The 11,784-nt window shown below is 55.8% G+C and overlaps 1 protein-coding gene across 1 annotated transcript; it reads right to left on the minus strand.

The window, feature by feature from the left end:
- Positions 1 to 1,141: 1,141 nt before the first annotated feature.
- ADAMTS4 (ADAM metallopeptidase with thrombospondin type 1 motif, 4) lies at positions 1,142 to 9,169 on the minus strand. The gene is made up of 9 exons (XM_004688094.2): positions 8,546 to 9,169; positions 7,097 to 7,420; positions 6,763 to 6,895; positions 6,080 to 6,250; positions 4,867 to 5,153; positions 4,567 to 4,753; positions 4,158 to 4,333; positions 3,053 to 3,228; positions 1,142 to 2,582 (listed from the first exon to the last, which is right to left on the minus strand). The coding sequence occupies exons 1-9, from the start codon at positions 9,167 to 9,169 to the stop codon at positions 2,150 to 2,152; spliced, it is 2,511 nt and encodes an 836-aa protein (XP_004688151.1). The 3' UTR covers positions 1,142 to 2,149.
- Positions 9,170 to 11,784: the final 2,615 nt, after the last annotated feature.

Consider the following 11,784-nt stretch of genomic DNA (forward strand, 5'->3'; position numbering starts at 1 on the left):
GTAGTGGGGCCGTACAGACTGGACAGGAGGGCAATATGGACGGTCCCTGTGGTTGCAGGGAGTAGGGCCTTGTTGGGGAGGGTGATATACTGGGCACTGAGCAAGGCCCAGCCTGGCACAGGACTTGGTCAGCCCCAGGAGCACAACACACACACGTATACAGCCTCCTCAACCTGCCTGGGCCCCAGTCCTTAGCCTAGGCAGTGTCAGGTGGCCCAGTGCTAGGAGTTGCACTGCCGAGTGAAGCATCCCAGTTCCCCCATCTTGGAAACTTCTTCACCTATAGCTCCACCCTCACCTCTATACACAAGGAGTGTTTATGTATCCACAGCCAGTCTTTTCCCCAATCCCTAGTGGCCTGTTACCAGTGCTGTCACCTGCCTCGCTTTTCCAGCATGATCCCTCCATGGCCTGCTCAGAAGGAAAGAGAGTTGTTTCTCTTTGCTGTTGCCCTCCAAGTGTTCTGCTACCACTGGCGCCCAGCTCCCTCACCCAGGTCCCCCTCCAGGCCATTCTTTTTGCCCTCTGACTCTACCCGACCAAACCATGTTTTGTTCCTCTTACTAAATTTCCTTCTAACTGCACATCCTCTGAGAAGTCTGCTGGATCTTCATCAGTTAATTCTGTGACCCCACCCTAGTTACTAGGCAATCTTAAAGGGAACCTCTCACGCAGCCTTCACTGTTGTGAAAATCATTTCACATTTGTTCCCAGAGCCACCCATGGGACAGCCCCTGCATGCAAAAGCGGACACAGCTCAAGTCCATGGTCATTGACAAACCAATGTGGCCAGTTAGGAAGACACTGAAGACCAACTTGAGTGTAAATCACTCACTCGGTTCCAGAGCTCTCCTACGGTAACTAGCTACCGCCCAGACTCCTCAGCACTCTTGTCACCAGGTGCTTATCTGTGTTGAAGAAATCATTCTTCTATTTTTGCATCTTTATTTTTTTTTAAGATTTTTTCCCAAAGATTTATTTATGCATACAAGAAGTGGGGTACAGGCCAGAGGTGCGGGGGATGAAAACATTCACCAGAGACAGTGGGGAATAGAACAAGCAGACTGACTGAAATACACTGCTGAGGGGAGCAGCAGGTGAGATAGGAGAGGTCTGCTGCACCATGTGAGTCAGCTCCCTGGCTGGGGATCGAACTCCTGCTGCAGTGGCTGCAGCTAGCTTCATCGTGCTGACACCTAACCCTTGTGCCGCCAGAGAGGCCCACATCTTTGTGTTCTTGTCACCCGTGCTTGTAGCCGGGTAGTTCTTATATATCACGTGACTGGGGCCCTCTAGGATCAGGGACAGAGTCTTTTCTCTGACGGTTGCTTCAGCTCTGGGGCTCATGTTCTTCCAACCAAAGGAGCAAGCCTGAGAGTCAGGGCGTGGATCTCTGCCTTCTCCTGGCACAGTGCAGACCCTCAGGCAGGGGAGGTGGTATTAACTATTAAAAGTAGCTATTTGTAGAGCACTTGCCAAGTCCAGGCATGATGTTGCTTCTTTACTTACATTATTTAATGCTTTAATCAATTTCCAAGGAGGTACTATTATTGGCAAATGAGGAAACTTATACTGCAGCCCACATCTGTCTGACTCCAAAAGGAGCACATAAATAGCAGGATTCAATTTATATGTTAAAAATATCATACTCCCTTACTCCCTGAAGGCCCAGCTTACCCCTTCCCAGAATACAAGATTCAGGGAGAGGTAAGCAGGGCAGGATGTCAAACACACACACACACACACACACACACACACACACACATACCACAGATCACTTCCACCTACCAGGTGAGGGCTTGGAGGAGCTAGGGGTCAGTTTCCCCAGCAACTCTGCCCTCATCCTCTCCCTGGTGCTAAATGAAAGTGAATAAATACGAAATAAATACAACAGTGACCACCCTGACTTCCCCTCCCTCCTGTGGCCAGCAGGGCAGAGGGGGCAGTTAGCACAGGGCCTGTTTCCTATCTTCATCCACCATCCATCACTGCCACCAACGGCAGGAATCCCTGACAGGGCCAGCCTGCACAGGGGGGCCATAAGAGGGCCTCTCCCACTGTTTCTGGTGGAGGCAGCTGCAGGAGCCCCCTCTCTCTCCTAGCCAAGTCCAAGGCCCGGTGCCCAAAAAGGGCAGCCGGGATGATGAGGTCATTTCCTGCCTGCCCAAGGCCGGCGGCGGCGAAGGACCTCTAGAATCTGTGCCTTCCGCTGTAGCCAGTCCTGGGGAGTGGACCGTGCCACTGGTGAGGGGGTTGGCCGGGGCACAAAATAGCTGTACCGGAGGCGTGACTTCTGGGTGTCACCGGCCACTAGGACCTGCAGGGTCAAGGGCTGGGTCAGAGGCCCATGGCCTGACAGCATCTCAGAGGCTGCGGTGGCCCCAGTGTAGCGCAGGCTGACTCCCCCAGGCAGCAGCACGTCAGTGGCGGAGGGCATCAACGTGTATTCACCATTGAGGGCATAGGAGCCATCCGGGAGCTTCAGGGCTAGGTAGAGGCTCCGGTGACCAGAGGGGCCCTGGTGCCGGACAAGCATGTGGGTGGCTCCCGCAGGGAAAGTGACCACATCGTTGTAGCCGTATCTGTGTGGAAGAAACAGAGGGGTGTTCAGCCTCTTCGAGCCCCTCAATCTCCTTGAGCTGTGTTTATGACTGTAGGTGTGTACATACGTGCCTGGATGTGGTCTCCCCAAACCTCTGTGGGCTGTCCCACCTAGAGCTGAGCTTCAGGCAAGGTGCTCTCCACGCTCTCATCTCTGCACCTTGAGAACCAGCTCCTGAGATGCCCTTCAGAGACCCCCTCCTGTGCCTGTCCAGCTCCCACTCTCCCTCCACAAGCAGCTCAGTCACCTCCTGGGGAAGCCCTCTCTGCTAACACAGCTGCTTGCCAACACCTGTGGGACAGGTGGGACTCTGTGCTGTCACTGCACTCATGGCTCTCTCCCCCCCAGGCTGAGCTCCTGGAGAGGAGAGACGGTGTGGAGTTCACTGTCTCCTCAGACTCCAGAAATAGTCCCAGGAAGTTAGGAAGAACAAATGAATCATGGAGGAACCTGAATTTTCTGAAGGAGCCAGACTGTTTGCTGCAACTGGAGCCATCCCCACCGCACACCATGCACTTGTCAAACTTCTTTTTGGAACCGATGACACGGTCACAGCCAGCATGGATGCAGCGGCCCTGGACACAGACGGAGGAGCTGTCCGGGGAGCAGGGCGTCCCGTCTACCACCTGAGGAGAAGAGCAATACCAGGGTTCTTCCAAAGTCTGGAGTGGCTCCCATTTCCTATATGGGATGGGTGTCAGAAAAGCCGCGGGGGAAGGGGGGTGGACGGATTGTGGTTGCAGTGAGCCCCAAACACTGTATGGGATGACAATGATCATCAAAATGTCAAAGTCGCCATTTCAGAGCACTCACTACGAAGCAGTGTTCTATTAGCAAGAATCTAAATCTCACAACTACTACTGGAGGATTAGGGATGAAACGTTGAGGTTGAGAAAGATTAGGAGCCTTCTCAAAGGTGAGGTAGCTGTGAAGTGGAGGAGACAAGGAGCCAACGGCCATTCAATACCCACACCTAAACCTGGACGACAGTGCCCCCGATGGACGCTAGGGGGCGGCAGCCTGCAGGAATTGTCCTGGCGGCCACAAAGGAACTCGACCCAGCAGGGTTATCCTTCCTCTGAAGCCTTCCACTAGGACTGGCACACAGAGAGAGTGCAGGGACAGGGACAGACCACCCATGAGCCAAATGAGGCCCCCACTGTACTTTGACAAAGGATGCCAGGGAAAGAGAAACAAAAACTTGCCCAAAGTCCACAAACTTTCATTCTTGTGGGATGGGGCATTGGAAGGAGGGGAGAGAAGAAAAGAAACCTGGGGTGGTAGCAGTGAGCAGGGGAAACTGGGCAGAATGGAGCAGCCAGGGTCTGGGGCTGGTTTTCCAAATACCCCTATCTGATTGGCAGGGCTGTGGGAATGCCAGCACCAGCAAAGGTGCTGATTGGCAGGGCTGTGGGCATGCCAGCACCAGCAAAGGTGCTGATTGGCAGGGCTGTGGGAATGCCAGCACCAGCAAAGGTGCTGTCCTGGAGGGTCTTTCTGCCACCAGAAAGCAGTGGGTGTGCCTGAGCACTGACAAGCTTCGGCGTGCTCTTACCCGTGGCTCCAGCACATAGTAATAGCCTAGTGCCCGTGCCTGGCAGGTGAGTTTGCACTGGTCCCGGGCAGCCACGCCCGAGTAGCGAGGGATCCAGTCCATGGGCCCTGGAAAGCTCTTGAAGAGATCAGTACGATGGTTGTAGGCAGCACACTGTTCTTCACGAAAGGTCAAGGCTACAGGGGTGAAGCAGACCATCAGAATCCCACCCTCCTCATAGTGTCCCACGAGCCCTTCCACCTAGCCCCTTAAGACTTCTGGACAGCAGAGAACCCTTCTTCCCCACAGACTTCAGGTAAGGTTCCAGAAGGATGAAGTCATTCCCTTAACAGCAGGGATAGTCAATAGTCCCCTTGGTCCTCTGCACTCAGGGACAGACCCTGCTCCCCCACACCCTCTCACTCCTCACCTGAGCCTGCTGGGCAGTCCTGGGTATTGCAGGAACGGAAGCGGGTGCGGCGACCCTCGCAATACTTGCCACCATTCCGGGGGATGGGCCTTGTGCAGTCCCGGGAGGAGAACTGGACACCACCCCCACAGCTCCGGGAGCAGCCACCCCAAGACCCCCAGGGGCCCCAGCCCCCAGCCTGTGGGATCTGCAGAAACACAGAATGGAAGGGTGGGGTTAACAGACTCTTCCTGGGCTCAGGGCCAGGCCCTGAAACCTTCTCCCCAACGTCCCTCCCCCCAAGCCATGCCAAGAGCTCACATTGAAGTCCTGGAGCTGGTCCACGTGGAGGCAGCGGCCACCCATGCAGGCCTGTGTGGGCCCGCAGGGGGTGCCGTCAGCCCAAGGAGAGTGCTTGGTCTGGCACATGGCATGACCATTGAGGTGGCCAGAGCACCAGAGGGCAGCACAGGGCGGTGGCAACTGTGGACAATGGTGTGAGTCAGGCCCAAAAGTCAGTTGGCACTGGCGGTCAGCATCATAGTCCTTGCCAGGGAAAGTTGCAGGCAGATGCAGCGGCGCCTCTGGCTTGTCTAAAAGACAGTGCCCTGGAAGGAAATATGAAGTCAGCCATGAGCTAAGGGACCAGCAGAAAGCCTGGGCCTCCTTGGGGAAGATGGAACTGAGGCTCTAAATCCGACAGCTAGAAGAAGCTTGAATTAGAATTGGCTAAATATTTAACCAACACGATCTCTTGCTATCTTACCGCCACCTAGGGGTGGTGCCCACTGCCATGCCTAGTTTGCAGACCAGCGAAGTAGAGGTGAAATGACCAGCTCAGAGCCACAGAGGTCCACACGTTGGAAGAACAGCACCAGCACAGCAACCTTAAGCACAATTCTCACCAACTACAGATGTTGTTTCTGAGTCTGCTTTGTACAGCAACATGCCTAGCACTGGTCATCCTGACACTTTGAAGGCCAGTTCTATTTCTCTTTTTTATTTTTTGACATTAATGAGTTGGTGTTTACAAATGGTGGCAATTTTCTTTTTATTAGACTTATTTATTCATTCATATAGACCTGGGGTACAGGCTAGAAGCGCAGAGGTGGTAAGAGGATGCACCAGAGACAGAGTGGGGAGCAGGCCAACTGATGAAGTACACTGCTGAGGGGAGCAGCAGGCGGGTCAGGAGAGGGCTGCTGCACCATGTGGGGCAGCTTTGGGGCTGAGGATCAAACTCAAACTCGCACTGAAGTGGCTGCAACTCGCTTGCAGTGCTGCTCTTTAACCTGGTGCACCACTCGGGAGGGCCTGGCCAGTTCTCTTTCTAGTGAGCCACAATCTGCCTCTCTGTGCTTGCTATTGGTTCCAGGAATAAGTGGGGCCATACAAGCACCAACCGTCGCACTTAGCCCACGCTGCAGAGGAAGGACACTGGAGGAATAGCTCTCTGAGCTGTGTGGAATGTGGCAAAATTAAACAAGGTGGGGATAGAACCGAGTCCCTTTATGGGGGGGGTGCACCTACTTACCATAGCCGTTGTCCAGGAAGTCAGTGATAAAGCGAGCGCTGCATGGGGACCAGGGTTCCTCGGGGTCCACGTGAGCCATCACAGGAGCCATGACATGGTGGGAGGTGCTCCCAGGCCCATTCAGACTGGCACATGGCTTTGAGTTGTCATGGAGCATGTTGAAGACATGGCCTGTAGGAGCAGAGGCCCTGCTAGCTTCTGAGGTTGCCCTCCCTGTGCCCGCAGGGGTCTACACTCTAAACATGGTTGCTGCTGTGGACTGTCAGATCCATTTCCATCTTTCCCTGCCCCCACCTTTGGGGACTGTGAGGCCACTCGCTAGGTAGCCACATCAGCATCTTCCCTCCCCCAAAATATACCCAGGTCTCCTGCCTATCCAGTTTTCCTTATAGTCAACACTCCTGACCCTTACACATCTCATACCTGAACTTATAAATCTCATCAATAATTCTTATGAACCATACCCCTCTTAGTACAGTGCCAACCCACTCCAGATACACACACACAGAGCAGGTCTCCAGGCATTATTCATTTAATAGAAAAATCTAAATGTTTGTCTACCCCCAGAGTAGAGAAGGATGAGGACGCTTGGCCGGGGCACATGGAGCACCCAGTGAGCTCCCTGTCTGTCCCGTCATCACACCCTGATTTTCCTCTCATCCATCCCAGATATCCCACCTCACCTAGCTCATGGGCAGCAGTGAAGGCCGACTGGAGCCCGTCATCTTCCACAATCGCACAACTCCTAGCCGGGTCGCACACGGTACCCACGTCAGCCATGCCCAGCGTGTCACAAGTGGAGACCCCACACAGGTCCTGTGGAGAGGGACCACAGAAGACGCATGAGCTAGGGCCTCAGGGCCCACTGGGCTGGGCGCCAGGTGAGTGGGGGTCTGCGCACTGACGGCCCAGAGAGCAGTGGCTGTGTGGCCCGGCACAACTCCAGCACCTCAGTCTCGGCAGCTGTGCTTCCGCGTGGCTGCGCAGTGCCGGCCCGTGGCGCTGATGGGGCCTCACCTGCCGCGTGAAGAGGATGGCAGTGTCAAAGTGCTCAGGGTCCGTGTCCTCCGGGCGGTTGAGTCCCCGTTGCCAGGCACAGAAGCTGCGCAGGGTCTGGGCGGCACTGGGCCCCACTTGGGGGCCTTCTTCTCCTGGGCCCAGAATCACCAGCCGAGTCACCACCAAGTTGACAGGGTTCCGAATGCTTGGGTGCTTGAAGGCCTTGGCTGCTGCTGCCATGACTGTCAGCAGGTAGCGCTTTAGACCCGCGCCATGAAACGCCGCCATCTTGTCATCTGCCACCACCAGGGTCTCCACAAACCTACTCAGTGAGGCAAAGCGCTGGGGAAGAAAGAGAAGAGCGTCCTGAAACATCCTCCCAGACACAGGAGCAGCTGTCTCCTCTCTTCCTTTCTTTCTGGGCCTGGAACTCAGTGCGGCAGCTGGGGAGCACAGACCCCAAGGGGTGGGATTCCTGCTGGGTCTGGGCTAGGCCCTGTTCCAAGCCCAGATCTCAGGGGTTTTGTGGTAACTCTGAGAAATCAGTTGCTGGCTCTGAGGAGAGGCGAAGGAGATGCCCTGTCCTAGCTGCAGGGGCCCCAAAAGTGAAAAGTGTCCGAGATGGTCTCTGAGAGAGGGTGAGGGGGTCTCCAGGCCTAAGTGTGACTGGGGCTCACAGGACTGGGGCGAGAGCGCCAGGCTGCAACGTGTCTGCTCTGTGTGGTTGAAGGAACAGTTCAGTCAGCAGTTAGGGCCAGGGCCAGTTCTCAGCGTGGCGGGTGTGGAGATCTGGTCTGGATTAAAGCTGGAGACTGAGTGGGGGAGGGGAGGAGGGAAGAAAGAAAAGAAGGGAGGGGAGAAGCAGGGGAGAGGGACAGGCAGGAAGGAAGGATGGAGCCTGGGCTGGCAGCCTGGCAGTTACCCCACAGAGGGAAGGGGACTGAGTATGAGGGGTGGATGCTGTCCTCCTTTGCCGTTTTCTGTAACAGTTTTCTGAAGGCAGCTCCAGAAGTGAGAGGTCAATCCCTCTGGCCTCAAACCACACTCCTTTAGCTGATGTGTGTATGTGAGTATGAGGGGGAGGGGGTGTGGAAATTATAAATCAGATTTGGGCTACAATAGAGTCAAGGCCAAGGGGCTGTTAGCAGAGCCTTATTGCTAAGGGCTGGGCCAGCAGAGGTGCCCTAGCCAGGCAGGGGCAGGGTGGAGAGCATAAAGCAGAGTATCTGACCTACATCTGGGAACCCTCTTTGTGATACATGATCTGGCTGGGCGAAGGGCTGGGGTAGGGAGAAGCCAGAGCCTCCCCAGGAAAGGAGGCTGGTGGAAAGAGGAAAGGCAGGCAGAAGGGAGGGCAGCAGAAGAGCCAAAAGTGGAAGTGGGTGGAGAGAAGGTGAATAGGGGTCAGTGGGACAGACATGAGCATGGCAGAGGACCCGGGAGGATGCAGATTCTGGGGTTGCCTACCTTGGCCCTTCGTGGGCTGGGGCTGGGGCTCCCAGGAGGAGCCTTGACGTTGCACATGGGACCCTGGTCGCTGGCAGGACTTTTCCGGCGAAGGATGTGAGCCTCAGGACCTCCAGCAGAGTTAGGGGTGCCTCCCTCCAAGGGCTGGAGGTGCAGTTCAGCCCCCCGATACTGCAGCACCCCTAACAGGGCTCCCGCGTCCCAGTGCAGAGAGGCCACCGATTCAGGATCTCCGTTGATGGTGCCGGTGAGGTAGGTGCCTGGCTCAGCCCCGCCCAGCAGCTCGGGTGAACGACCCAGGTACTGCACCGTCAGCCCCTCAACCTGAACCCCAGGGTCCTGCTCCAGTTCAAGGAGCAGCATCTCCCCAAAGGCTGGGAGGCGGTACATCAGCCTGGCCGGGGAGCTCCAACCTGGCAGGATGCTGCCGTTGAGCCTCTCTGGAAACACGATCTCCTCTTCCCAGGGCAGGGAGTTGGCCAGCCGTGCAGAGGGCAGAAGGGATGGTAGCAGCAGCAGGAGCAGCCAGCGGGAAACTGGGACTGGCACAATGGGGAACAACGGGGGGAAGTGGGTTCCCTTTGGCTGGGGCTGGCAGCCTACCCTGCCCCTCCTGGGATGCATGGCCCTGGCGCTGCCTCTCGGAGGCTCTCAGGCTGTCTGGGCACCCACACCCCACCAGCAACCCAGCTTTGGAAAACTCCTCTCTGTGGTCCAGGGGTTCAGACCCCTGCCAGGGTCAGTGGCAGTGTTCAGAGGGGCTGGAACCTTCAGGAAGAGGGAGAAAGCCTGGCCCTTAGACTTCGGAGCAGTGCCTGGTGGTCTGATCCTCTAAACTCTCCTCCCACCCCTTTCTTGGGTCTTTGTCTCTCCCTGTTGCTACTGGCCACCCCCTCTGTGCTAGACTCTGTCTGGCTTTGCCTCGTGGCTGCCCTGGCTCTGCCTCTTTCCACTGTCTCTTTGTCTGTCTATCTCCTCCTCTCCCTGAGTCTATGGGTCTGTGGGTCTCCCTAGCCTCTCTCTGTGCCAGCTCTTTTATAAAGCGCGTCAAACCTCTGCTATTGGCTGAAACTATAAAGCCATTCACCGGGCGCTCTGTAGAACTCATATGTATGTCTCATGCTTCCCAAAATTTCATTTTTGGTTTTCCTTTAAAAAAAATAAAAGAGGACGTACCCAGGGGTGGGGAATCTCTAGCGCAGGGGTGGGGAATCTCTAGCCGGATGCATCCCAGGCACAAGCTAGCTGATGATAAGACTTTTCCCAGATCTCTCCCCTGTCTCCTTCCCTTTTTGGAGAGCCCACGCAGGAGTAGGATATTAGAGAGAGCCTGGTCAGCGACACAGAAAGGGAGAATTCTGGCACCCATTACCCAAAGTGACCCAGGCTTCCTTTTCTCAGGGTTCTCTCAGGCTGCCCTGTGCCCCTTGAATTGACTCTAGGGCTGAGGGAGGGAGGAAGCTGCTGGGGTGGGGGTGGGGGTTGGGGAGGAGAGGGCATGAGGTACAGGTAAGGAAGCCTTGGAAAAGTACAGAACTGAGAAAGCACAGGTCAGGGTAAAAGGCTCAGGGCGTGATCAAGCAGCTGAAGGGTGCCAGAGACAGAGAGATGGGCCTGGAGAGCAGAGGGCAGGGAGTTTGCTGCCCAAGGCCAGCTGAGCTGCTGAAAAGGGGGTAGGTAACAAGAAGAGGGTTAAGTTTTCCCTTTTGTGGAAGGAGGGTCCCAGGTAGAACCTCCTCTTTTCTAACAGTCCTTCTCCCCCGTGGGCTTCCTGAGTCGAGCTGCACCATCCACCCCCTCTAAACCCGGGAACAATCATTCCGCCTCCATTCCCCCCAGGGCTCCCCCTCCCACTTCCTGACTCCCCACTTCCCTGGCCCAGATTCCAGCAGCTTCCCCCAAGCTCTTGGCCCAGATCCCATTCCGGCTGCCTTAGAACCATCCCCAACCCCGAGTCAGCAGGCCAGGCCCCAATACAGGGACAGACTTGCTGTCTCTGGAACCTGGAGGCATCCTGTATCACTTGAGGAAATCCTCACCTGGCTCCCTCTTCTGACCCCACCTGGCCCTGAGAGCTCATGTTCATGAAATATCTAGCAATTTTTTTATTTCTCATTCCCTCTGGGACAGGGAAAGGGTGGCAGCCTCATTGTGTGTAGGACAATTAGGGTGCTGTGGGAAACAAGAGTCCAGTGTGTGGAAATGAGAGATAGTGGTTAGGGAAAAGAAGCAAGATGACTCCCTGATTCTGAACTGGAGAGAACTCAGACGTCTTGGGGGTGGATGCTTGAGGCAAGGAAGGAGAGGGCTCACAATTAGGGGCAAAGCCTGCTTAGCCCATGCTATGGCAACTCACTTCCCCAGGATATCCCCAGGAAGGAGAGTTCTGTCAGCTCTCCCTTTCCTCTCCAGGGGTGGACCACCTGCCCCTGCCCCATTTCTCTCGCTCTGCGTTGTCACCTCCTGTCCCCCATGTCATATCCGCCCAGATACTTCCCTTCCCCACCCTTCCTCCTCAGGTCACTGGTACTTGCCTTATCACCCCCTCTGGCCCACCCTCTGAGGGTGCCCTACATTTGGGCCCACCACATGCCCTGACCCTGGCCTTAAGTTAAGGGGGGCTGGACAGAAGCAGTCAGACAAAGGATGGAAGATTAGAAAAGGCAGGGGCAAGAGGAGCCATCACCAGAGGTCGCTCACTGCCCCTTCCCACCCCCAATCTGAGATGAGGACAAAGGGGGTGACTAATTAGTGAGAGACAAAGGACCTTAGAGTCCTAGCAGAGGGTATGTGGTAGCAGGGAGAAATAACAAAAGCTGCAGTGTCCCAGGCAGCACCCAGGAGTCAGTGCCAGCTCAAGCTGCCCCCAGGGCCAAGCAGCCAAGTGTCTACCCCAACTTCTTCCAAGCTAGATTAGGGCAAATCCAGGCCCTAACCTAGTCTGCCAGGCAGTCCATTGCATGCCCCCCTCCCCGTTATGTTCCAACTATGGAGGGAGAGAAGGCCCAGAGAGAAGGTGGGTGACAAAGGGGGTAGGTAACCAAGGCAGAGCCTCTGGCTGGATGAGGACTGCTTAGTCTGCCCAGGCCCAGCCCTATCCCCAAAGGCAGGGATAGGGCCCCACCCTTTGGTAAGGCTCCCATTAGGTCAACTCCTAGACTCAAGTTTGGCCTTCTTCTCTCTCTACAGCGATGAATTCACTGTCTGCCCCACCCTGCGGCATTGCTGGTGGGCTGTGT

This window comes from Condylura cristata, unplaced genomic scaffold (genome assembly GCF_000260355.1).
Source record: "Condylura cristata isolate star-nosed mole 26May11 unplaced genomic scaffold, ConCri1.0 scaffold00024, whole genome shotgun sequence".
Taxonomy (NCBI): domain Eukaryota; kingdom Metazoa; phylum Chordata; class Mammalia; order Eulipotyphla; family Talpidae; genus Condylura; species Condylura cristata.